Genomic DNA, 25,305 nt, shown 5'->3' with positions numbered 1-25,305 from the left:
AATCATAATTTGAGGCTGTTTTGTAATATAGATATTTGTGTGGTCTCATGTGTCTCAACAGTTTTTATGTTTTTAATGGATATTATGTATTTGAAAGGATTTTTAAACAATGGCAGTTATAGATGAGATTATGTGGACACTGTAATTAAAAGATTAAAATATGTTTAAGTGACAGTCATAATGACTTATTCAAACTGCAGCTACTTTACCATGGAAACCTTGCCCATGCCTATGTGAGTGCAACAGTGACACACTTCCCCAATCCAATACAGAATCTTGCTTGGCTCACAATGGTTGTCCAATTAAGCATTACTGGGACTGTGAACATGTTGGACAGACTCATGTGAATAGACTTACGTGAGCCATTTGTACAACATCCTTTAATAACTTCATCAAAACAGCATGGACAATTTATTTAATGAAAATTTTTTAACTGCAAAAACATTCTATTTATGCACATATTAACATACAGTATTTGAAAGAGGATTCAACTCTATTCAGTACATTTTTAACACAAGGAGAAACCACCCCAATGGAAGCAAAAGAAAATAATTTCCAGTCCCTTGGTCTTGGATTCTCCTATATCAGTTATCATGCTGTATTGATATATTTATGTAATTACTATCTCCACCTCCCATTTAAAATGAGTTTCTTCAAAAGCAAAGCCATAAATCATGCTACATTTGTTCACTTATTCTAAATTTAATTTGATACTTTTAGTTTTTTAGATTTAGATTTAATTCAACATTGCACATGTTACAGACATTGTACATTTACAGGAATCAAAATCCAGACACCAAATAATAAAGCCATGGCTGGTCTTACGAAGAAACTGACTGGAGACAACACGGGAAACCTGTCTAGGCAACACAACAAAAATTATAAAAGTTTGAAATTTTGAAACGTTGAAATACTAAAGAACGTGTTTGGTAAGAGTAGTAGAGAAATAAAGCAGGATTAATATAAATGCATGTTCTACAATTTGCATGTACGCATAGCACATCATGCACTTATAAGACTAGGTTATAAGGCCAGGTTAAGCAAAGTTATGTGGGCTGTTGTTCTAACGGTAGTGGTTAAGAACTATGTGAATAATCTCCGGTGACTGTTCCATGCCATCCTCTTCAGACGATAGAAGGATGTCCACAAATACTAAAAGCAAGCACGGAAAGGATTCAGCTGCATCTCCTGTGGTACGACCGCTGGCGTCAGTATACGAATTGTAGAGAACGTGCGCGTTCCCGCTGCTTAACGACAAGATGGCGGCGGCCGCCGGATCAGGTAAATTAATTTCCAAATCTGTCCCTCGTGTAATGTTCGCTTAACCTTATCTTTGAATACAACGCTGACATCCAATGCACATATTTAATGAACTCGTTTTATAAGATGCGACTAGATGCCCTTTCAAGTTCCACAGAATCGTGGGTGTTTCATATTAGTTAGCTAACTAGCATTTTGAGCTTGAGCTTATTCTGCCGGGTATGTTTATTAGCAATAGCTAGGCAGCTAGTTAGTTAACAAGTCTAAACTATTCTTGTTAGCTAACTTTTGCGACCGCTTTGATTGAAACCTACGCCCATTGATTGTAGGTGAAGTAAGCATTATATTTCCCTTCTTGGCGCCTCCCTGGTCAACTGGCTAACGTGCTAGCTCGCTAGCTAACTTATTCAATTGCAGCGTCATGATACGGAGACACCGACTCAACCTGCAAGACGAGCTGGGACATTCTTGGAAACAACAATATCGCTAGCTAGCTAGCTGCATGTATGCTTTCCGTTAGCTTTGGGGGCTCCTACTAATTATTCAGGGTAAATTGCTCGTACTTTGTTCCTATTATGTGACTAATCGAAACCAACTTGTTGTAATAAAATGCATTTTGAATCGAAAGGATAATGTTACTTTGAACTTTAGCGGGTTGTCTAGTAAGCAGCGCTAGCTAGCTAGATTCATATGCTAGCTATGTAGCTATCCGTTTTGTATGTTTAGATTGACGCTACTTACTAACGGTAGACAGGGTGTGCGCTACTGGCTACCTGTGTAATCTAATCTGCAGTTGAGAATTGCAACTTCTGACGGAAATGCATCACAGTAACGTGGCAGTTTTTGGCCTAATATGGTAAAATAAAAAAATAAATCTCTCAATATGCAATCCATGGTGCAGAGTCGTGCAGCTCATTTTCACCCGTAGTTCATCTACGTATTGTTATATCCTATTAATTCAACTGGCCAGGATTGCAGCAGTTATCTGGAAAATCTCTTAAGCGAATGCGGGGAAATCTTAGTGACCTGTTGCCACTTGACTTACCACATAATACTTAAGTATCATAGTAGATTGGAAAATTAGTAATGGATACAAATTGTACCAATCAGAGGAACTGTGACCACATAATAAATGTCGTATTTCCTTTACATCTACCGTCAGAAGCTCCAAAGATTTGCAGTTTCACAGTCAGTTGTCTTTGTCATTAGAAAGGTATGCGGATCATTTGAATTGTCATTTGTGCATTTCACAATCGGTTGTAATGCATTTGTTTTAGGCGTCAAAGTCCCTCGCAACTTCCGGCTGTTGGAAGAGCTGGAGGAGGGCCAGAAAGGTGTTGGTGATGGAACAGTGAGTTGGGGTCTAGAAGACGATGAGGACATGACGCTCACACGTTGGAGAGGCATGATAATTGGACCTCCAAGGGTGAGTTTTACTGGTTCCCTGCCAATAATCTTCCTTTCTTGCTTCCTTTTAGACCTTGAGATAACATTGCAGATTGCTGTGATATTAGGACATTTACTTTCATTTGTAAAATTGTCTCAAATATATATATTTTTTCTTGAGGATCATTTTATTCATTTCCCTCCATCTGTCTGACTACAACATGTCAATTTCATTGGTTATCTGTATAATTTACAGTGCTACCAGTCTGGATAGACAAGTAAGGCCTTTTTCTGAAGCCCCCCCCCCCCCCCACACACACACACACACACGCACGCACACTGGCACCCTGGAAGGAGAATGCAAAGCATTCCACTGTATCATGTAACAGTCCACATGCCAGTTGTGACTGTTGGCAGTACCCTGAATCAGCACTTTGACCCTCGGTTTTTTTTTTTTTTTTTTTAAATAAGAGTTTTGAGGATTGTCTCGAGAATCATAAAACACTAAGCTGATTGTCCATAAGGCTGCAAGATGACACTCTTTCATGAAATTGTAACTGCTGAAATATTTCATTTCAGCTAACAAATGTTCACATCTAAATATAATAGAATTAAGCCAATACCTATGGATTTATGACTTGAACTTTTTAACCATATTTAAGAGCTTTATAATGTCTAATTTTAAGTGTGGGTGAAGATGTCCACTATTATTCTGTCTGCCGTGTTTTATTTTCAAAGGACATTTGAGTTTTCTTTTCACTTAAATTTCATTAACCTTATTTTGCATACATATCCAGACAATCTATGAGAACAGGATGTACAGCCTGAGGGTGGAATGTGGTCCCAGGTACCCAGAGACTCCTCCTTTTGTCCGATTTGTGACCAAGATCAACTTGAATGGTGTGCATAACTCAAATGGTGTGGTAAGTATTGCATCAATATTAAAACATCAAGCAGTTTATAAAACCCCCTTTTTTGTTCTTGCTGTACTTTTTTGCCATCTACTTCTCTGTGGACATCTATACAAGATACATTGTGTTAAAACTGAAGTAAATGTGTTCTGCAAAACATTGTAATTTTCTTTTAAGTTTCAACCCTACAGACATGGCAGGCTCTACAGTGATATGCACCTTTTAATATCAGAAGCCCAACTATGGCATTCACTTTCACATTTGAAACATGAGACTTTGTATGTAATGAGACATGCAATAGTCAATTTTTATCTCTTATCACAATGCATAGATATCTGCTCAAGTTGGGACTTCACTGAAAAGAGATAGGATGTCTTGTGGAAAAATGTTTTTGTTCAGTCATGTCTGGTAGAGATTTGGAAATTTGTTTATGCTATTCCATGTTTTGTTAATGAATATAGAAGGTACCATCTCATAGACCAGTTTGAATTACCCCATGAATCTCCCATTTTGCTTTTGGTTGGCCTCAAATGTATTGGAGAGGATAATGATGCATGACATTGCTTTCATACTGAGCAAATCATTCAATGTCCAGTGGTGACATGTTAATGGAGGGTGTGGTCCTGCAGAACATTCCCTTCACTGTAGACGCAATATATTTAAAACATTATGACTTGTTTCACAGTAATCACTTAATATAGTTTGAGGTGTCTTCATTGTTATCACTCAGAACAACACTCACTCCTGGTTACTCTTGGATTCTCTCAGGTTGACATGCGGGCGGTGTCCTCCCTGGCCAAGTGGCAGAATTCCTACAGCATCCGCGTGGTCCTGCAGGAGCTCCGGCGACTCATGATGTGCAAGGAGAACATGAAGCTGCCCCAGCCTCCCGAGGGACAGATCTACAGCAACTGAGTGCAGAGGCCACTCCTTCATCTCCCTCTCACCTCTAAATTCTCCATCCAAAATATACATCCGCACACATACATTTGCAGAATATTCCTGTTCTTTTTCAAGACTTTTCAAGTCCTTATCAGCCCTTTCTCTTAAACGCCATGTCCCTCCCCCTTCACTGCAGCAGCCAATGAGCACTCCAAGGCCGGAAGCTCCCATTGCACAGAAAGTGTGGATGCACCGGTGTGCCCAGGCCACCATGCAGACCAGACATTACGATACAAAATACTGTACATCTTACTAAGCTTCTTTTTTAAGTCTTTATTTGTTATACATGCAGATTGTAAAAATAACATAAATGATCTTAAGTGTAAGTCTCTGTGTGCTGTTATTCAAATGATCAGTGCCACCAACTCTCACTTCCAATTAAAAAATTAGGGAATACGTTGGGTGTACTGTATGTTGCCGCTGCTTATTCTGATTTAATGTTTTCCTTCAGAACCATCATCAAAGTCAAAAGTATTGACATGTCCAGAAAGGCTCTCTGTGTCTAATTGGAGTTGGTCACAGACCTTTATTTGTTGTATTCAAAGCCATTCAATTTTGAAATGTTTGCGTTTATGCTCATATAGTAATGGTCATGTTTGAAAGGATGGGGGCCAGACATTTAGTAACTCTTTGCAGTATTCTCATTTTTGATTGAGATTAGTTTGCTAGTTATATTTAGTTACAGTTGTTAAACAGGAACACAGAAGCTTCTTTATGAAATACATCATCTGTATCATTTGCTATTTTTGCTGACTATCAAAATCAGTATATTGTACTTTTGAGATTAACTGGACTGTTCAAGCAGGTTTATTAGTTGTCTTCTCTCGTTTACTTTTCTTTGACAGTCGTAGGAAGGGATTCCAGCATTAGAATTGCATAAGAAAAAGCTTTTTGTGTGATATTTGTGCAACGTTTTATGACTTCTTTCAGTGGTAACTGCTCTTGTTATGACTAAAACTTGCAGTGTTCCTTATACTGCACATTTTGGGTATTTTACTTTGTTTTAGCAAGTTATTGTAAAATCTGATATATATATATATATATACTAGTACTCAGCCCTTCCCATTACATCAGTTTGCAGTTGCCAGGCCTATAGATAAGACTTTCAAAAAGTGCGTCTCATTGATATTCAAATTTCATCACAAGTCTTGTTTGATTCATATAAGATGTAGTTTTTGAAAACAGTAACAGCATGCCCCACACGTGAACAGCAAAAGAACAAAGATTCTAGTTCATTAACATTTGAATTATGGTGTTTCCCAATTATTGCTTAATGAGTGACTAAATGCTGAAGGTCTCACGTCTTTAAGAAGCGAACAGGCTTACGGTGGAGCGCAGCAGGTTCTATCACGCGTTAATACAGCAGTACTTTGGCTATATGCTCCATATTCAATGCAGATACCAATTAAATGTAGGGATTTTAATGCTTGTGTACATGTCTAACTGTACAGTGATAGTGATAATAAAACATGCTTCAAGTCGAAACATTTTATGGGAATTGCATTTTAAAAAGACTAAAGTGAAGAATTGTGTTTGAATCAAACGTGAAGACGTGCAGTTCGACGTTTTTATTTCCCGCACATGCGCAGACTTTACCTTGTACAATTTTGCACTCTACGTACAGAATCTCATCAGCTGAGCACAGACTGCTCAGTGTGCCATATTGTCTCTGAGACAGCAAAATACTCGTTATCATACATTAGAAAAGAACGAAACTGACGCTACGCCTGCGAAGAATATTTCCCAACAGCCAGTTTAACCAAAAAGGTAAAAGCATTTCTAAACACAACAAGGCTATCGATAGTTAATTCGGCGTCTTCGAAGAAACTTAAAGAGGAGACAGCACTACTGCTAAGCTATCTGGCTAACTAACTAGCTCCCGAGCTATAAGAGGCAGAGTTGGACAGCGTCGGTGAAGTAGCGCGGCTAGCTAAACTAAGCCAAGCCAGAGGTTGTTGGCTTGCAATCTAACATCTAGATATCTGTGAATGCAGAACACGTTACTTGGCAATTCATCGGCGTCTGCATAGCATGGATGGGAAACGGTGTTACCATGTAATTGCCGTTTTAAACAGTCAACAAGTGATTTTCTTTCAGTATTCGCTAGGTAACTTAGGTGATGTTAATTAACTAACGCGAGTACCCACAGCCAATAGTCTAGCTTTGACTAGCGAACTATATAGCTGCTGTACAATCCATTTATGTAATAGCTCGCTAGCTAATAAACCAGCCAGACATTTAGACAACATACGCTGCACTCTGGTTTAAAACGGTTAAAACAGTTAAACAATGTCGGCCAGGATTTTAATCGGTCTCCCATATCTAGCAACAAGACGCCGGCTAACTTCTCCACAAAACTGCTAGCTAGCTTAGCACTTAGCATGCTGGTGTTGGCAGAGCCCACAGCACTCTTGAGGCTGCCCGTGACTTTCGTACAAATTATTACAGAAATCTGAAACGGGGTTGTAAGACATGTAGCTTCAAACATAATAAGTTAGCTTGGTATATTTTGGCATAACATGCTACTCGGATTGCGACGTTTAGATAGTCAGCTAGCGTTAGCTGGGTTAGCGGACTAAGTTGCCGTTTTGCATGGCCTAACCTACCAATATTTCCTATGCTTATGTTTTTATTTCATTTTATTTTTCGTGTACCGTACTTGGCCAACATATAGCTAGCTGCTCTGATAGTTTGGAATATACAGGAACACGATTTTCTTTTAAAAATGGCTAGTTAGCTATTTACTGAATGTCTTGAACATATTTGTAGAGGCATGGTGTAATGCACTAGTTTGTTCTGATTTGACCAAAATGTAGACTACAGCTAATTCTGAGCCATCCACATGTAACACACGTTAAATTGTTCATATACACATATATACCTGTGTATAAGGTAGACAACGTCGATACAGCCGAAATTATTTAAATCGGATTCTGACCCTTTGACTTCACATTGGCACGCAGGGCACATGTGAAATGTTACAATGACCGATATTGTCCTCAAGTCATAGCATGAGCGTGATGGATAAAATAATTTGGCTACAAGAAATTAATTTATTTTACTTAAGATTTGTCACGTGGTAACTTTAACCATCCATGACCAGAATCCTCTAATCATTCCTATCAAATACTGTCGATTTTAAAGGTTAAATAACAGATTCTATAAGCCTATCTTACTGGTTGGAAGCGTGTCATTCAAATGCTGGTACTGCAACATCATAGTAAAGTTCTTGTATATACCACAATGGGTAGAATACTTACCAGTTCGTAATGCTAAACTTATTATTTGCTGTTGTGGAACCAGTTTAAATGTTGTTCAGTTAAATTCAGGAAGAACTTCGTTTTATAAGATACTACATAGCAAATGGACCATGGGGTGTTGGGTTACTTAAAGGATGACTGCATACAAGATTTTGGTTTTGCAGTTTGAGACATAATATAGCAAGTCATTTCTTCTAGGTTTTCCTTAGCTGGATCAGTCAAGGGTGGGTGTGCATACATTGTGTGTGGTGTAGAGATTTGAGGTTTTTAAGGTTTGGATTGACTTAACAGCCTTAAGATCAGATATCTGTAGGCTTTTTGATGCATTTTTATAGATGATCCTGTTATGTTAAATGAATATTACCAAACACACTGGATAATGGGCATATAATCCAGACGGAAATTAGAAATGAAGACAAAATTCAAGGATTCAAGGAGGTTTATTTGTCAATTACACTGCATGTCCATGACACACAATATAATCGAGATACTGTTTCTCTCTCACCTAACACTTAACACGTAACACACAACATTTAATTTAAAGAATAAAAAGTAAAGTAAATAGTATTCATAAATAAAGATGATAATAGTAACAGTAATAGTAGTGCTGAGGTACTACAGTGTTCACTGTGCAAAATAGCAGTAGTGCAAGTATTATTATAAGGGATGGGAATAGTGGTAGTGCAATTTAGTCAGTAGCAGCATGATTGAGGTAGAGTTCTGGTGTGCAAAAAGGTTCTTATGTGGATATGTGTAGAGCCAGTCTGTTTATTGCATTAAAGTTCAGAGTATGAGGTAGATGGTGGATAGAGTTCAGCTTCCTGACAGCCTGATGGACGAAGCTGTTCAGCAGTCTTGTGTTGCGGGCCCGAAGGCTTCGGTACCGTTTCCCTGAGGGCAAAAGACTGAAGGATGAGTGCAAGGGGTGGGAGGGGTCTCCAGCGATGCTGATGGCTCTACAGGTGAGGCGGGAGTGGTAGATGTCTCTGATGGAGGGCTGAGGGGTACCGATGATCTTACTGGCAGTATTTACAATGCTTTGTAGTGTTTTCCGGCAGGACGCACTGCAGCCTCCCAACCAAGCAGAGATGCAGCCAGTAAGTACGCTCTCAATTGTACCCCTGTAGAATGAGGACATGATGGGGGGCGGGACTTGTGCACTCCTCAGTTTGCGTAGGAAGTATAGGCGTGTTTGTGCTTTCTTGGCCAACAAGAAAGGCTCGCTCTTAAGTTTAAAAATTATTTTATGAGGATAATACGTATCATATACTGGAGTTATGGATGCTCCCATCATCTGGATTGTTTGGTGTAAGGTGGTTAGGATACCTGCCTTCTTGTTTTGATGTTCCAAAAAAAAAAAAACAATGTTTAATATTGTAAAGAGTTTCTAGTCTTGGCTTATGCACATTGTGACATTGACATAGTGAAGTACCAATCGGTGAGCTCTCCAGTACCAAATAAGAAGCATTAAATCGGGTGCAGGAACATCTCTGATGCAGAGATGAGATATAAGACATGAAGTAGACTCTAGGGAGGTCTGAACAAATCGTGGCACACACACAAGGGCAGTTGTGGCCAAAAGCTGTTCCTGTTTTTGCTCTATTGTTCAACAGTTTCTTTTGTCGTAAAATTCCAACCGTAGCATGGAAATTAGGGAAATAATCCCTAAAATGAATCTAGTACCAGTCTTGCAAATTATGATACTACAAGATTCCCAATCTTTGCAAAATCACAGTAATTAATGATACTTTAGATGTGAGAGATTGTCAGACCTTAGACTTTTAAGAGTCTTTTAGTGTATGGTTAGCATTAAGACGTTTGAAAAGGCAGTTTAGGAATTACTAGTTTTACCACATTTGATGCTCATTATTACGTATATGATTTCTAAAGCTTATATGTAATTGATTAAATAAAGCAAGTCTTAAATATGTAATCTTATAGCTTTCTATCTGCAGCAGTGTTAAAAAAATCCTTCTACATCCAGTGTCCCATAAAGGCTTGAGATTTATGTGGTTTCCCTTTGTTTCTTCAGAGCACTGTTAACAGTAAACTGAGTAGAACTGCTATTTCCATTCCTACAGCTGTTTAGAGGCACCACCACCATCTGTGGCCCACTGCCGGCATTCTGCATTGTTTCCTCTTCGTGGTGATTAACCATCCACACCTCGGCCAAGCTGTCGGACATGTCAGGACCTGTGCCGAGTCGAGCTCGCGTTTATACAGAAGTGAACACGCATCGGCCCCGGGAGTACTGGGATTACGAGTCCCATGTTGTTGAGTGGGGGTACGTCACCTAAATATGTTAAGGCCACAGTAGTTCCATTTACAAGATGGCTGTTGGGGATGTGTTTGTCTCAAGTTTCACTCTTAAGCTTTTCAGAAAATGCTTACAGTTTGGGATTTTGTAAAAATAAAATAAAATTTAGTTATTTGAGGCCAGCAGTAAACTTTGTTTTATAGAAACCAAGACGATTTCCAACTGGTCCGGAAACTGGGGCGGGGAAAGTACAGTGAGGTGTTTGAGGCTATCAACATCACAAACAATGAGAAAGTGGTGGTAAAAATACTCAAGGTATGCCCAGTATGATACAGTTTGTAATAATATGAAAAAAACTGAAGTGGGAGTTTGTGAATGTTGTGAATTCTCTAAATCAGCCTGTGAAGAAGAAGAAAATAAAGCGTGAGATAAAGATCCTTGAGAACCTGCGTGGGGGCCCTAACATCATCTCCCTTATAGATATTGTCAAAGATCCAGTGGTGAGTATGGCTATTATTTATGCAGCAAGAAAGCCTCTGGTAAATGGAAGCATATTAGTTACACATCAGTAGATGTTTAGCGCTATTAAGTGTGGATTAGAAATTACCATAGACAGCCAGTCAAAAAAAAAACTCATCATATGAATGAAACAACTAACTCTTATTGATTACAAATAACAAGTTCTGTCATGTTCTGCAGTCCCGAACACCTGCCTTGGTTTTTGAACATGTAAACAACACAGACTTTAAGGTAAGCTCACAAAGCATGTTTTAATTTCTACTGACATCTCTTAGATGGTGTTGAACAGTACAGAAGATGGGTTTCAGGTTTTTGTTGTGCCATTTTTCTTGTGTAATTGGGTTCTTCACAATGCTGGATAGCCAGTAATTCTGATTAGATGTGCTTGCATACAGTCCCTGACATAAGTTCTGTCGCTTATCCATGTTGTGGAAACAAAAGCTTATAACCTGACTTTAAATTCATCGATTGGTTTTAGAAATTGGGGCAGTCATGGCCTGGCGGTTAGGGAACTGGTCTTGTGACCGGAGGGTCGTGGGTTCGATTCCCAGACAGGCCATGACTGAGGTGACCTTGAGCAAGGCACCCCAACTGCTCCCCGGGCGCCGGGCTAGGGCTGCCCACCGCTCTGGGCACGTGTGATCCACAGCCCCCTAGTAATCACTAGTGTGTGTGTGTGTGTGTGTGTGTGTTCTGACTGCACAGATGGGTTAAAAGCGGAGGACAAATTTCGATTGGGGTGTAAAAATCCCAATTGACAAAATATGGCACATTTTCATTTCATTTTTCATTTCATAACTCATATGAAAGCTGAAACCCTCCCAAATGAGATTTAATTTACGAAAATAAATTTGCTTTACTGCAGAAATATTGATCATTTAATGAACACAGAAAGGTCAGATTTTGGCAAGACAAAAGTTTTGTCGCCTTGTCATATAATGCACCCAATCCTAGTTTACAGCCTCACCTGTGCTCACTAACTGATTGGTTAATTAGTGGGTGTGTATAAAAAGAACTCCTGCACCCCAGACCTTCACTTGCACTGCAACTTGACCTCTGACAACATGCCAAACATCCATCCTGCGACCAAAGCCTTGATTATCAAGACACTGAAGACCAATTAATCCACTGCAGAGGTGGCTGGCACCTTTAATGTGTCTCAGCGTCCAGTACAAAGAATTTAAAAAAGATTTGAAGAGACTGGAGATTTTTTGACAAGCCCAGGTCCAGCAGACCCCACAAGACACCTGCTCGGGAGGAATGTTTGTTGGTTAGAAAGTCCAAAGCCAGTCCCTCTTCCACTGCAGCAGAGCTCCACCAGGCCTGATCACCTTAAGTCCCTGTGTCAACTAGAACAGTTTGTAGGATTCTGTCTCGAAATGGCCCCCATGGTCTAATCAGTGCCCAGAAGCCAGCACTAAACAAAAGGCCCACAGCCTGCTAAACGGAAGGACGCTGGAAAAGTGGCAGAAGGTGGATTTCTCAGATGAATCTTCATTTGAATTACACCACAGCCGCCGCAAATACTGCAGGAGACCTACTGGAGCCTGTATGGATCAAAGATTCACCCAGAAAACAGTCAAGTTTGGTGGTGGAAAGATCATGGTCTGGGGTTACATTCAGTATATGGTTGTACGAAACATTTGCAAGGTGGAAGGCATTATCAATAGCCTAAAATATCAACAAGTATTAGCTACATCCTACATTCTCAATCATAAAAGGGGTCAAATTTTGCAGCAGGATGGTGCTCCATCTCTACATCAAAGTTCCTGAAGGCGAAGAAGATCAAGGTGCTCCAGGACTGGCCAGCCCACTCACCAGACATGAACATCATTGAGCATGTTTGGGGTAGGATGAAAGAGGAAGCTTGGAAGACAAAACCTAAGAATTTTGATTGCATTCTTTGCTATTCCTTATGACTTCATCAATAAATTATATGAATCATTGTCGAACCGCATGGATGCGGTCCTTCAAACTCGTGGAAGTCACACAAAATATTAAATATGGCTCTAATAGCACCACAACGTCATTCACCAGTGTTATGAAACATATATTTGTATATGAAGTGAATTATTTGTTTGATTTTCACCTTACTTTCTGTGGGTGACAACTTTTGTCTTGCCAAAATCTGACCTTTCTATGTTCATTAAATGATCAATATTTCTGCAGTAAAGCAAATTTATTTTCGTAAATTAAATCTCATTTGGGAGGGTTTCAGCTTTCATATGAGTCATTTCTAAAACCAATCGATGAATTTAGTCAGGTTATAAGCTTTTGTTTTCACAACATGGATAAGCGACAGAACTTGTGTAAGGGACTGTAGACGCACGTGTGCTGGTCATTGCTCTCTGACCATATTGTTATCCTGTGGTCCTGCAGTGCAGCATATGAGAATGTTAAGTGCTCTAATTGGACCAAAATAAGGAAAGTAAATAATAAATTGCTTTAGAGAAATCCTATTGCTGTGCCACTGTTATGTAACAGTCCTTACCCTCCCATGGTATTGAATGGCACAATTATTTGTCTCCTTTCCTCAGCAATTGTATCAGACGTTGACAGACTACGATATCCGGTTCTACATGTATGAGATCCTAAAGGTGAAAATGAATGATTCTCATTTTGATGATCGTTTTACAGAGTACACCCTAGTTCCACATAATTTAGTCACGTAGACATCATTGCTTTTTCATATCTGTCTCTAGGCTCTCGATTACTGCCATAGTATGGGCATTATGCACAGGGACGTGAAACCACACAATGTCATGATTGATCATGAACACAGGAAGGTAATCATGGATTTTAATAAAACATGTTTCTCGTTACATACATTTGTAAATTTGCAACATGCGTCTTTCACGGTACATGTTTCTCATATGTTCTTCATTCCCAGTTGCGTCTCATTGACTGGGGTCTAGCTGAGTTCTACCACCCAGGGCAGGAATACAACGTTAGAGTCGCTTCTCGCTACTTCAAGGGACCAGAGCTTCTTGTGGACTATCAGGTCAGCCTTCTGAATGGTTCCCGTGTACATTGCCATCCACACCACCAACAAAGAAATTGAATCTGGGACATAAACGTTATATATGTTATATATATAAATATACAGAATATATGAAGATTGTCGTCATGATATTTGTTGACTCCCTTTGAAATGCATTGTTTATGTACTTCAGATGTATGACTACAGTCTGGACATGTGGAGTCTTGGTTGCATGCTGGCCAGCATGATCTTTAGGAAGGAACCCTTCTTTCATGGACATGATAACTATGATCAGGTAAGAATTTGGTAGATCTTAAAAGTCATAGTACCACATGGAGCATGGTACAGCTATTGGTGTCAAGCCATGAATATGTGCTCAGTAAATGGCTGATATAATGCCACCTGGTTCTTATCTCTTATAGCTGGTGAGAATAGCCAAAGTCCTCGGAACAGAAGACCTCTATGATTACATTGACAAATACAACATAGAACTTGAACCCCGCTTCAACGACATCCTAGGAAGGTTGGTGCTCCTCTGAAATTTCACAAGGAAGGAAGAGAACCGTTTTTTTGAGTTTTGACATGTTTGAAGAACCTTTCAGCATTCCTTGTCCCGGTCTTTCGCTCTAGGCATTCTCGCAAGCGATGGGAGCGCTTTGTCCACAGCGAGAACCAGCACCTGGTGAGTTCCGAGGCCCTGGACTTCCTGGACAAGCTGCTGCGGTACGACCATCAGGCCAGGCTGACTGCACGAGAAGCCATGGAACACCCCTACTTCTGTGAGTACAGTTCATTCTATGGTAGCTGTGTAGTCTCAAATTTCGGGCATGTCATTATTGCTCCGGTCGGTAAACGTGTTGCTGCTGCTATCTGTTTATTGTTGCCATGGAGGCAATCCCCAGCCTCATCTTGAGATTGCGGTGCACAATTTCAAAATAAGAGCGGATAGCGTGATTGTAAGAAAAAAAAAAAAAACACTTTTCAAAACAGCTCGCGGGCCAGAAATAGCGGGCCGCTATTTGAGTATGGGGGCTCTATGGCCTGTGGTTTAGGCTCCATCTTCATTTGACATGAGCTACAGTTCTCAGTTGTATTTTCATTCAGGAGATCAGGCACTTTTCATGGGGGATCTCCTGAGGGATCTAGAAGTGCATGAGGTTCCTGTAGTGTGAACACCTATATGTCAACAAAACGGGTCACAAGCGATGTGAGTGAGGAGTACAGCAAGGCTGATATTTTGACAGTTGTGTAGTGTCATAAATGATGATGCCTCAGGTAAAAGCACATTTATTATTGACAGTATTACTTTCTGGATCATCTAAATTCTCAGAATTTATTCTGAAGTCCCTTTTTTCATCTAGCTCATAAAATTTTGGACTTGCATTTGATGTGCTATGATATCAGGCCTTTTTGTTTTATATCTACCAACATACAAACCACCTCTGCACTAGAAAGCATATTTCAGAACAGCAGCTCATCCTACTCCTGCTATCTTTGCAGACAATGTTGTGAAGGACCAGTCTCGGATGGTGGGCTCCACTAACGTGCCAGCAGCGAACAGTGCAGTGAGCACAGCAAACATGATCACAGGTGAGGTGCCATGGCCCGGACGCTGTCCTTTCTCCACGTCTCCCTCCAGGCACCCCATTCCCAAATGCCCCCCTCCTCCCATGAACAGCTGGTGAGTGGGCTGGTCGAGTGCTCTTTCTGTAACCCTCACACCTCTCGTCCACACAGGAATAGCTGCCCTGCCGGCCTCCACGGCCCTCGGCCCACTGGCTGGCTCGCCTATCCTCACAGCTGCCAACAACCTAAGCACCCCTGTGCCGGCGGCAGCAGGCGCCCCCCAGTAACACCGCTCGTGCCTGCTTCCTCTACTCACCATGGCCCCTGCCTTCAGGTGATGAGGTACTTGCCAGTTTGCCAGGGCACACCTGCCACTTCTCGGTTCAGCCTGTGGGAAGCCTCCGTGACAACAACCCCCACACCACCCTGGCTCCCCTGATCTTCACCTCAACTTAAACTCTTTACTTGTTGATCAGTTTACCTGAAAACATGGACTGTATGGACTACTTTGTGTGATAGTGTCTGTGAGCGTGCGTGTGTTGCCGACAGGTATTCAGTTCTTGTGGCAGGTGAGTTCTGGAGTGCAAGTGTGAGTTTGCTCGTTGTTCAAAAAGCGTTAGATACGCATGAGTGACAATGATGTTAAGCACATTTTCCCACCCTGATCTACAGACCACAAAACATGAACAAGCTTAGATTTTACTTTTAAAAGGGATGGAACGCTGTGGACCAAACAGAGGAGCACACTAATAATGTGACCTGGGCCCACAAGAATAAACTGTCTCTTGAGTACAAGTGCTGATTTAGGATTGGCTCCCTTCAATAGTTATAATTATATTCATTAGGCAAGACAAGGACAGACACTGATCCTAGGTCAGCATTCACGCTCCACTTTAGTGTGAAATTCAAACCACCTTTTAACAACTGTGGCCATAGAGTTTTAAAAGTACTGGTGCTGTATCGCTGCAGTTTTTGTTGTTACAACACTCAATTTGTACTCATGACCTTATGGAGCAGTATTTTAAGTGTAAAACAAATACATTTTGATGCTGCCATCAGAACATCCTTCTCATTTGGAGTGCTGGAAAGGTGAATCTGTGAGTGGTTTTTTTTTTTTTTTTTTTTTTTTTTTTTTTGCTTTTCTTTAAACAATTATATTTATAGTTTTGAAATTTTGCTTGGTTGTGGTTCAGATTTTTTTGTGGTAGATTCTGAGCTTCTGTACTGGTGAAGGTCTCCGTAAATTGAAAACCACTGAAGAATTATTATTATTATTCTAGAAGGGTTTCTCACCGTAGTCTATGTTTTTGCTTTAACATTGCTCCTAGTACACCTATAGGTGGTGTTGGGTATAGCAGGTATTCAGTGTTCTTAAGGGCTTGGTTTAGAGCAAAAAAGAGCAAAATTGTTGCCCTGCTTATGGGCCAACAGAACTGGGTCGAGAAACATTGTTCTAGAACGTTATGGCTCATGTAGTATTAAAGATATCGCAAGTATAAGAATTCATTGGTAGTGTATTGTCGTAGGGTGTAAACTGTCTGGCACACAAGATTCACCTTTACATGCACTGCACTATTTGTGTCTAATGTTAAACTTCAAAAGAAAGAAAGTACTACTAATTATACTTCAGCATAGTTGATCCACACTGAATCCCTAAGATGTTCACTTTTTTATCTGAGTATTCAGGAATGCCAGTTATGCCATGATCTGTAGTGTCATATCAAAATGTTTATGCATAAATTAAGGATGTGTATGTAAAATTATTTTGCATTTCAAGCTTCCACATTTTTGTGAACAGTATTCAGATACATACATACATACATACATACATACATACATACATACCAAGAACAACCCAGCTATATACAAATATATATATATTTTTTGCATATGGCTGCTTTAGTGTCTCAATCTGACTCCAAGAATAAAAATGGTTAACTGTAAATAAACATTCTCATTCATAATATTTTATGTATTTCAGGTGATTTTAGAGCAAAATGGGAGAAAATATTCAGTGAGCACAAAAGTATTTTCTTATCTCTACTGACAAGTGGTGGAAAGTAACTGATTATTTCAGTTGAACAGTTTTTGCCCCCCCCCTATAATTTTTTTACTCCACCACTTTTAGTACAATTATAGATATATGCTGTTTTCTTTCACTGTGTATTTAATTTCACTTTTGCATAGGTTAGTGCATCTTATCTTGATGTTGGTCATCAAGATAAGACGACCCTTGGATGAGTGTAGTTCTCTTCAGTTATGCTTTGAAGCCACCGCATTATATACTGGGTAGTTTTGTCGGTACTCTTTCCACAATTGTCAGTTTGAGTATTGTGCTTACAGATGCACCTATGGATCGCCACACAGTACAAGTGCTGCTTACCAGTGAAGTGATTCTTCGTATCCATAGTTGGGAGGCCTAGGGAACTGGCTGCATTCTCATTGGGCAAGAAGGGTCTCTGTCCCACTGCTAAGCCACGAAGCAGCCATTCAGGCTTCTGCACGGTGCCTTGCATTGAGGAACTCCTGCATGACTGCTGCTCAAGGCTGCATATGTAGGCTTCATAGTTGGGGGTGGGGGTGACGTGCCTCTAACCCATCACCACTGGATTTCCCACAGCAGTCAGTATTCTGAAAACCTTAGTGAAGTTTGGAAGGCTGGAAGGCTGAACCAGAAAAGAGGGGTAAGACTGCGGCCTGGGAGCTGCCTCTGTTGCATTGTGTTCATCTTAAGAGACCACGCATGCCTCTGGTGAATATCGAGCAGTATCTGATGCAATCTAGGGGGTGGGGGGTGTCTTTATCTTGCCTTGTCATATTGTGACTTTTTTTGTTGACATTAGAAGTACGCTCCATGTGACTTATTTTAACCCTCCATACTTAATGGTGCAGCATCATATGCAGATTTATGAAAGCTGAATATTTTTGGAATTGGAATAGAGAATATGGATAATGGATATTTGTTTATTCCAATACCAATGTACATCTCTATTATGAATAGCCTAATAGAAATACACAAGACCTGAAAATTAGAATTTCACTCTCAAACGTCATTGTACATATGTGTATGTTCTAAAATAGATTAGTAGTATTTCAGGATATTTGTGTAAATAAACGTGTTTTATTTATCGCATGTGTAAATTTCTCAATGTGTCCTTCTGAATATTTAATTATTTTGAAGAGGAATTTGTTTTTCCATTCGTAACACTGCCTGAATCTCCCTGATGCATATAAACAACACATCATGTCAGATGTGATCAGCACGCACATATCCTACCAAGGTTATTGAATGCTAATAAGGTTTGAATGCAAAAATCATGGATAGGATGGATATTTTGAATATTTAGGGTTCAGATGTAAATTGAGCATTTGTGCTATAATTTGATGCTTAGATGCAGATCATCATCTGGTACTACCTGGCTAATGAAGTTCATTTAAATATTTTGTATAGGTTGTATACAAAACAACTAAATATTTTGTATAGGTTGTAAATCCAGAAAAGGGTTCAACATGTCTAAAGTAGTCCGTCCTTAAATTATTGCACTGGATTCCTCATACTAACTATTTAGTTTGGTAACATTTAGCTTTAGGTTGGAAGGACCTTCCATACATTTAAACAATGAGTGCATGGCATCTAGAACTCAAATTCAGAAGTCTAATACTATTTATACATCGAATATACATCATAGTAAAATGATTGCTATTGCTGTAAAAACAATCAGGTATTTTCTAATGACTAGTTTGCCACAGTGATGTTTTTAAATGTCACATTGATGAATTTCTCAAAGAGACTCTTTGATATCCTGCTGAGAAATGTCTTCTCTGGAACATGCTGCACAATTCTTCTCTATAAGGAAATCTAGAAAAAAAAATGTAATGTAATAAATGTAATGTATTTTTGTACCTCTGATATTTAATATGCAATCTGCAATACAGGAGACAACATATTTTATCCAAACATGACAATTTCTCCCTCTAGTGGTAACTTTGTTGTCTTACATGTATTCACTGATCCAACATGGGTTTTCTCTTATTGATGTGACAATAGTAGAGGTGTTTTTTATATATCAACAGCGGTGGGTTTTATATATGCAGTAATGTGCGAAAGTGTTGGGCCACAATTAGATGTTATAATGTGGTATAATAACCATACATCATTATTTTTCAGACTATTCAGATGCATACAAAATACATATATATATATATATATATATCCCGTCCATTATTATGACACTCACTTATGCAGAGCACTTGGACAGTGCAGAGAGGAACTAAAGTCCCTCAGGTGTGCATTTAAAATAGGGTATCTGTGTTGACAATTAATTAAAATATAAGAACACCTTTCCCAAATTATTTTTGTCTTCTAAAAAAGATTTTGCATAACCCCTTAGTTTAAAATGCTTTTTTTATATTAAGAAAATGCATTTGGTCAGATGAGTCCAAACGTTTGACTGGTTGTGTGTGTGTGTGTGTGTGTGTGTGTATGAATGTATGTATGTATATATGTAATGTATATATATATAATGAGACAGGTTTCGGTTGTATTCTAATAGAGAGAAATAACTATATGGTTAGTATACAATTTTGTGTGTGTGTGTATGTATGCATATATATATATATATATATATAATGAGACAGGTTTCCTGTATTTTCTGGTTGTATTCTAATAGAGAGAAATAACTATATGGTTAGTATACAATTGCTCGCGACAAATGTAATGGTGGCCTAGACTTTTGTGCAGTACTGTATATTAGATATTTTGAAAGGAAATGCTGTACTATTATTTTTTTTATACATCGCATGTTCAAAAATGCTAATCTCAACTAACCGTCTTTCACAGAGCTCATTGTCAATATCCTGAAGAGATTTGCCCTTGGTCTCTGGTAGCAGGAGGTATATGAAAACAACAGCTGCCAGTGCAATCACGCCATTGACAAAGAATGTTCCAGAAAGGCCTATCACATCTGAGTGAGGACAAATTAATCAAGCATTAGTCTCATAAACTACAAAAAAAAAAACAACTAAATAAATACATATTCATGCCTGGTGTATTACAACTACTTGTTTACTGATGCACCTGTGTAGGAGGGAAATACAATTTCAAACCTCTGTATGTTCTGTACATGCTGCAGTATTAACAATAAAAAAACAATGACTTTGACTTTTGAAGTCTGGATGCAATATAACTTTTCATACATACCTATTACATTCAGGAAAGAGAAGGTTACTATCAGGTTGGCCATCCAGTTGAAGCAGCTGGTGAATGCAAATGCTCGTCCTCGCACCTCTGCTGGGAAGATTTCACTAAGCACAAGCCAGGTCACTGTAAGTCACCATGCGAGTTTTGCTCAGTGTTAGAGAAATAACAACCTTGTGAATATTTAAGGGTTTGGTACAAGCAAAATTCTACTTACTTGGTCCAAACCCCACAGAGAAAGCACTGACAACTGACATCATGCTGATCAAAACAAGCCAATTAAATGTCTCCACAGCATGAAAAGCTGTAGAAGTATCTAAATACCCAGCATCTGTGGTACTGTTAATAATCTTCTGTAGATCCATGGATTTTGCAGGTAGTATGGTGCCATTTGGGTGAAGCTCAGAAGAGCTACACTGTCTTGCTGCATCAAACACAGTGTGTCTGTTTAGGAATCCAATAAGTATTAAACCGATAGACATCACTAGGCAACCACTAATGAGAAGTGGCCTGCGGCCAACCTTATCTGCACAGATCATCGCCACCATGGTCGCAATGACTTTAACTATCCCAAGACCGACTGAGGCCAATACAGCTGATGCATTGCTTTTAAAGCCCACTGACTGAAAGATGGTTGAGGCGTAGAAGAGGACATTTGGCTGACCTGTGAACTGTTGGAAGAGCACTAATCCAATGCCAATTATGGTCCTAGTGCACATGTTGTCTTTGTGGTGAAATAGCTGTAAGACAGAATACTGCTTTTTGCCTACTTGAGCTTGGTTCAAAGTCCCTTCTTCAACACTGTCACTTTGATCACTTGGGCTTTGAGTTTCTGTTATAAGTCTAACTACAGTCCCGTGGTGAGATGGCAAGACCCAAACAGAAAACAGCTGAGCGAGAGAAGGGATACTGGCTAACCCAAACATGTATCTCCATCCTTCTTGAGTAGCTGAAAAGACATAGTTGACTGCATAAGCCAGCAGAATCCCAGCAGTAACACCAGCTTCATACAGTGTAACCATCAGACCTCTGCGTCTCGGCTCCACCATCTCTGAGACAAAGATGCAGCAGGACATTGAAGACAAACATATGGCAAATCCCACCACAATCCGGCCAGTAGCCAACATTGCAAAGGAGTTGCCCACGCTAAGAACCAGGCTGCCTCCAAGGATGAGAAGGTTGCTAAGCAAGATGGATGCCTTCCTACCATGGTGGTCAATCAGCCAGCCACCAATCACAGAGGAACAAATGGCCCCAATGAGAAGAGCACTGACCACAGTCTCCTGCTGGACACAGTTCAAGTGGAACTGGGCTTGGAGCAGTAACAGGGCACCAGAGATAATTCCAAGTTCGTAGCCAAAGACTAGACCACCAAGTGTGGACACAGCTGTAGCAAGCACCAGAACAGGGCCTACAGGAAAAAGGAATTCATCAGTTGTTTGGTATTGCCTTGCATGTACTTCTTTGCAGATCCACTCAGATGTTATAACTTTGTTGTTACTGACCGTTAATATAACTTCACAACATAAAGTGCACACATTTAGTCTACACGGAATAGCATTGCATGTTACTGCAACAAGAAGAACACTAGCCAATTAGTTCACTCTAGTCATCAGTCTTCTCAAACAGTAAATACTGAAAATGAAACCTCTCTAGAATTTAGCTTATATACAGTAGTGCTCAAAATAATAGCAGTGCCCCAACAGCAGCAAGATAAATCAATGTTTTTGTTAAAATTTCAACCTCTACACCACAAGTAAGTTTTTGGAGGGTATAATAAGGGTATAGAAAACCAACAAACCCAACAGGCCACCCATGCATATTGCAGATTCTGTGAAATTTAATGATTAACTGAAAAGTGTGTGTTCAAATAAATAGCAGTGGTGAGTTCAATTAGGGAGCCTGTCACTTAGGGAGGGCATTCTGGGGGAAAAAGGGTGTTAACATGATCCTTATTTAAGAAGCAAGGCAACTGACATGCTGGCTGTGCATTTGTCCTGAATAAACAAGAAAAATGGGTCGTTCAAGACACTTCTAAATATGAGCGTTTGAAATGGGAAGAAGAAAAATAACTCCTTGAATGGATAGGAGAATAGCCAAACTGGTAAAGGCTCAGCCAATGATAGGCTCCAAGAGGATCAAGGAAGATCTTCAGTTGATTGTGAGTACTGGTACAATCAGAAGACGTCTTGTTGAAATCAACCTACCAGCAAGAAGCCCCCGCAAAGTCCCACTGTTAAATAAAAGACATGTGCAGAAGCAGTTAGAATTTGCCTGAGAAGAAATGGCGTAACATTTTGTGGACTGATGAAAGCAAGGTTCTTCTTTTTGGGTCCAAGGGTCACAGACTGTACATCAGATGTCCTGCAAACATAGAATACAAGCCACAGTACCCAGTGAGTGAAGATGGTTAAGCATGGTGGTGGAAGCATCATGATATGGGGATGTTTCTCCTACTATGGTGTTGGTCCTATTTATCGCATACCAGGGATCATGGATCAATTTGAGTACATCAGGATATTGGAAGAAATCATGCTGCCATATGCTGAAGAGGAAATGCCTTTGAGGTGGGCCTTTCAACAAGATAATCACATGGGCAACATGGTGGCTTGGTGGATAGCATGTTTGCCTCTCAGCACTGGGGTCTTGGGTTCAAGTCTCTATCTGAGTATCTGGGGTCTCTGGTTTGCTCCCACAGTCCAAAGACATGGAGATTAAGTAAATTGGCAGTCCCTGATTCCCTGACAAATTCTCCCTGAGTGTATGTCTTTGTCCCTTCATGTCCTATACAAATATATTTGATTTGATGTCCAATAAAAAGCAGTTGTCTGAGTGTGTGCTTGTATATGGTGGATGGTGCTCTGCCACTAGGGTCTGTCCTCTCTCCCCTTCCTGCACCCTATTCAGTCCCCCAGGGGGCTGTGGAGAGTACGCTGTGTGTAATTGGCTGCCGCTTCTCACCGGAGTGTGATTGGTTGTACCTGTGTTAAAATTGTAAAGCGACCTTGGGTATATAGAAAGGCGCTATATAAGTTGAACATTCATTCATTCATAATGACCCAAAACATACCAGCAAGCGAGCAAAAGCATGGTTCCAGACGAACATGATTCAACTGATGGAGTGGCCAGCACAATCCCCGGACTTATGGGCTGACATAATGCAGTGCATGAGGCAAAACCAAGAAATGCAGGGTAATTGTGGAATATAGTACAATTGACCTGGGCTGCAATACCTGTTGACCGTTGCCAGAAATTGGATGACTCCATGCACCACAGATGTGAAGCAGTTATCAGAAACCGTGGTTTTACAACAAAATATTAGTTTAGGATACTCCGCCAAGTTGGCTTATCAAGAATCTCTTTGTGCAGTACATTTTTGAGTTTCCAAGAAAAGATGTCAATGCTGCTATTTTTTTAAACATTACGTTTCTGACTTTCTGTGAAATATCATTATTATTATTTGAGTTTTAATTACTTTTCCCAATTGTCCTGCTTTGGAATAAATGTGCTGTGTCCCCAATGCATTTGTGTTTATTAAATTACAATTTGTTAGAAGACTTTTGACATTTACTCATTGTTTTAAAGACACTGCTATTATTTTGAGCACAACTGAAAAAGCAGGGCCATCCAGCACTGTTTCTGGAAATGTATAACCGTGCAGTTAGCCTTTTAATTAAACTGGTTGGAATTACAATTAAAGTAAATTTTATTTTATATAGGAGAAATGCAAAAGGAATTTGACTATGACAGTAACAATCATAATGCAACTGAAGATCAAGCTGAAAAGACTTACCCATTTTTTTTTAATTTTATGTAACTTCAAAGCTGGATCATACAGGCAACAGGGTTTTCTCGCCTGAGAAAAGGAGTCCTGCAAAAAGCAACAAACGAAGTTGCATCAGGCTTTCCCCTCTTTACTGATAATGTTTGCACGGATCCTAAAACTGTTTTTAAAGCCTTGTCTGACCGTCCGCCCAGAGGATCATTGATGCAACCATGTCACTATGACAACTACCTTGTTGATACTCATGGTTTTAGATAATTCCACTTGAGGTTGCCTACTTAAGTATAAATAAACAATCAGATTCAGCTTCTAGGTTGTAATGCGCCTCCAAATCTATCGTAGCAACACCGCCAATTGTATATGCACATTAAACTTTGCAGGTTTGTCACAGTAATCTTATTTCAAAAGTGTGGTGCGAAATAATTGCCATATTAGCTGTTAGGTCTGTCAAGTAGCCTATAGCTAATTGAAAATCGGGCAGTTTCGTTCGAGAGTTTTAACATCTTTGTCGACCGTAAGACGTACACGGATCATGTTAGCATATTCTTTTAGATCACCATAAAGTAAAACCCAAATTGTCGCGACAGGAATAGGAAAGGATGTTTTGATTCTTGATTAACTGTAGGAAAAAAAACGTATGACGAAGCAAAATATTGACTCCAGCCAAGAAAACTCCTAAAGCTATACTCTTACCATTTGAATAATCTCAACACAACAGCCGAGTTCTTTATAAAAATGTCCTCCTCCATCGGTATTTTCTTTTCGTAATTTTAGACGTCCCTCATTGTGCGAATCGGAACTTTCACACCGGGATCTTAATTCAGGACAAGGAAGTTACAATCGACGTGGCAGAATATTCTAAAAATACAGAGTTCCTCATGAATAAGCAATAGCCCTACTTGGATTACAAGAAAATTAAGAGACTACTTTACTATCACAAAGGAGCCGACATAAGCGCATGAATGACAATGCAACAAATTAAATATCATTTTCTGTCAACAGGATTTTTTGGACAGTAATGCTGTCTCAGCTTTGCATGCGTCATGTTAACGCGCTAAAATACAAAATCTACAATGCACTCATCTTTTCAATTTGTTTATGTATAAAATTTTGATTAAAAATAGGCTTTGGTCTCTACATTGGGTAGGTAAATATTAGTTTTAAAACTGTATTCAGTTAGCTTTGGTTCAAGAATCGTCAAAATTAATTGGATTACCGAGTTTAAGCATGCACCTTGATAACC

General features: G+C 39.6%; 3 protein-coding genes across 9 annotated transcripts; 2 read left to right on the top strand and 1 right to left on the bottom strand.

Annotated features, from left to right (window-relative positions):
* Positions 1-1,124: 1,124 nt before the first annotated feature.
* Positions 1,125-4,895, top strand: ube2v1 (ubiquitin-conjugating enzyme E2 variant 1). Of its 2 annotated transcripts, none has more exons than XM_076976490.1 (4): positions 1,125-1,281; positions 2,538-2,686; positions 3,444-3,569; positions 4,326-4,895. In XM_076976490.1, exons 1-4 carry the CDS (start codon positions 1,260-1,262, stop codon positions 4,470-4,472), a joined length of 444 nt encoding a protein of 147 aa, XP_076832605.1. In that variant the 5' UTR covers positions 1,125-1,259; the 3' UTR covers positions 4,473-4,895. The 2 variants fall into 2 exon arrangements, with proteins under 2 accessions (XP_076832605.1, XP_076832678.1); XM_076976563.1 differs by lacking the exon at positions 1,125-1,281 and adding an exon at positions 1,690-1,808.
* A 1,214-nt stretch (positions 4,896-6,109) lies between these two features.
* On the top strand, positions 6,110-17,047 carry csnk2a4 (casein kinase 2, alpha 4 polypeptide). 3 transcript variants are annotated; one of them, XM_076976384.1, is made up of 14 exons: positions 6,115-6,266; positions 8,805-8,856; positions 9,841-10,043; positions 10,220-10,331; positions 10,415-10,516; positions 10,716-10,766; positions 13,073-13,132; positions 13,238-13,321; positions 13,426-13,536; positions 13,709-13,810; positions 13,938-14,038; positions 14,146-14,294; positions 15,016-15,105; positions 15,253-17,047. In XM_076976384.1, the coding sequence occupies exons 3-14, from the start codon at positions 9,943-9,945 to the stop codon at positions 15,366-15,368; spliced, it is 1,179 nt and encodes a 392-aa protein (XP_076832499.1). In that variant the 5' UTR covers positions 6,115-6,266; positions 8,805-8,856; positions 9,841-9,942; the 3' UTR covers positions 15,369-17,047. The 3 variants fall into 3 exon arrangements, with proteins under 3 accessions (XP_076832350.1, XP_076832499.1, XP_076832428.1); XM_076976313.1 differs by lacking the exon at positions 6,115-6,266 and adding an exon at positions 6,291-8,721; XM_076976235.1 differs by lacking the exon at positions 8,805-8,856 and having other exon boundaries at positions 6,110-6,266.
* On the bottom strand, positions 13,319-25,044 carry slc2a10 (solute carrier family 2 member 10). Of its 4 annotated transcripts, none has more exons than XR_013121557.1 (7): positions 24,756-25,037; positions 24,072-24,149; positions 20,496-21,689; positions 20,282-20,404; positions 19,910-20,045; positions 17,465-18,940; positions 13,319-13,598 (listed from the first exon to the last, which is right to left on the bottom strand). XR_013121557.1 is itself a non-coding variant. In XM_076975978.1 (6 exons), exons 2-6 carry the CDS (start codon positions 24,073-24,075, stop codon positions 18,847-18,849), a joined length of 1,551 nt encoding a protein of 516 aa, XP_076832093.1. In that variant the 5' UTR covers positions 24,076-24,149; positions 24,756-25,037; the 3' UTR covers positions 17,179-18,846. The 4 variants fall into 4 exon arrangements, 2 of the variants coding, with proteins under 2 accessions (XP_076832093.1, XP_076832235.1); XR_013121563.1 differs by lacking the exon at positions 13,319-13,598 and adding an exon at positions 14,511-14,691; XM_076975978.1 differs by lacking the exon at positions 13,319-13,598 and having other exon boundaries at positions 17,179-18,940.
* Between the last annotated feature and the right edge of the window lie 261 nt (positions 25,045-25,305).

Source organism: Brachyhypopomus gauderio, chromosome 1 (assembly GCF_052324685.1).
Source record: "Brachyhypopomus gauderio isolate BG-103 chromosome 1, BGAUD_0.2, whole genome shotgun sequence".
Lineage (NCBI taxonomy): Eukaryota > Metazoa > Chordata > Actinopteri > Gymnotiformes > Hypopomidae > Brachyhypopomus > Brachyhypopomus gauderio.
This window is presented reverse-complemented; position numbering and strand designations above follow the sequence as displayed.

Coding starts and splice junctions, on each gene's coding strand:
- ube2v1 (XM_076976490.1), top strand. CDS start 1,260: ATGGCGGCGGCCGCCGGATCAG. Junction 2,687..3,443: donor TGATAATTGGACCTCCAAGG/GTGAGTTTTACT, acceptor ATACATATCCAG/ACAATCTATGAGAACAGGAT. Junction 3,570..4,325: donor TGCATAACTCAAATGGTGTG/GTAAGTATTGCA, acceptor GGATTCTCTCAG/GTTGACATGCGGGCGGTGTC.
- csnk2a4 (XM_076976235.1), top strand. CDS start 9,943: ATGTCAGGACCTGTGCCGAGTCGAGCTCGCGTTTATACAGAAGTGAAC. Junction 10,517..10,715: donor ATATTGTCAAAGATCCAGTG/GTGAGTATGGCT, acceptor CATGTTCTGCAG/TCCCGAACACCTGCCTTGGT. Junction 13,811..13,937: donor GACATGATAACTATGATCAG/GTAAGAATTTGG, acceptor TATCTCTTATAG/CTGGTGAGAATAGCCAAAGT.
- slc2a10 (XM_076975978.1), bottom strand. Junction 20,405..20,495: donor CTCTGTGGGGTTTGGACCAA/GTAAGTAGAATT, acceptor GGTGACTTACAG/TGACCTGGCTTGTGCTTAGT. Junction 20,046..20,281: donor CTCTTTCCTGAATGTAATAG/GTATGTATGAAA, acceptor GTCCTCACTCAG/ATGTGATAGGCCTTTCTGGA.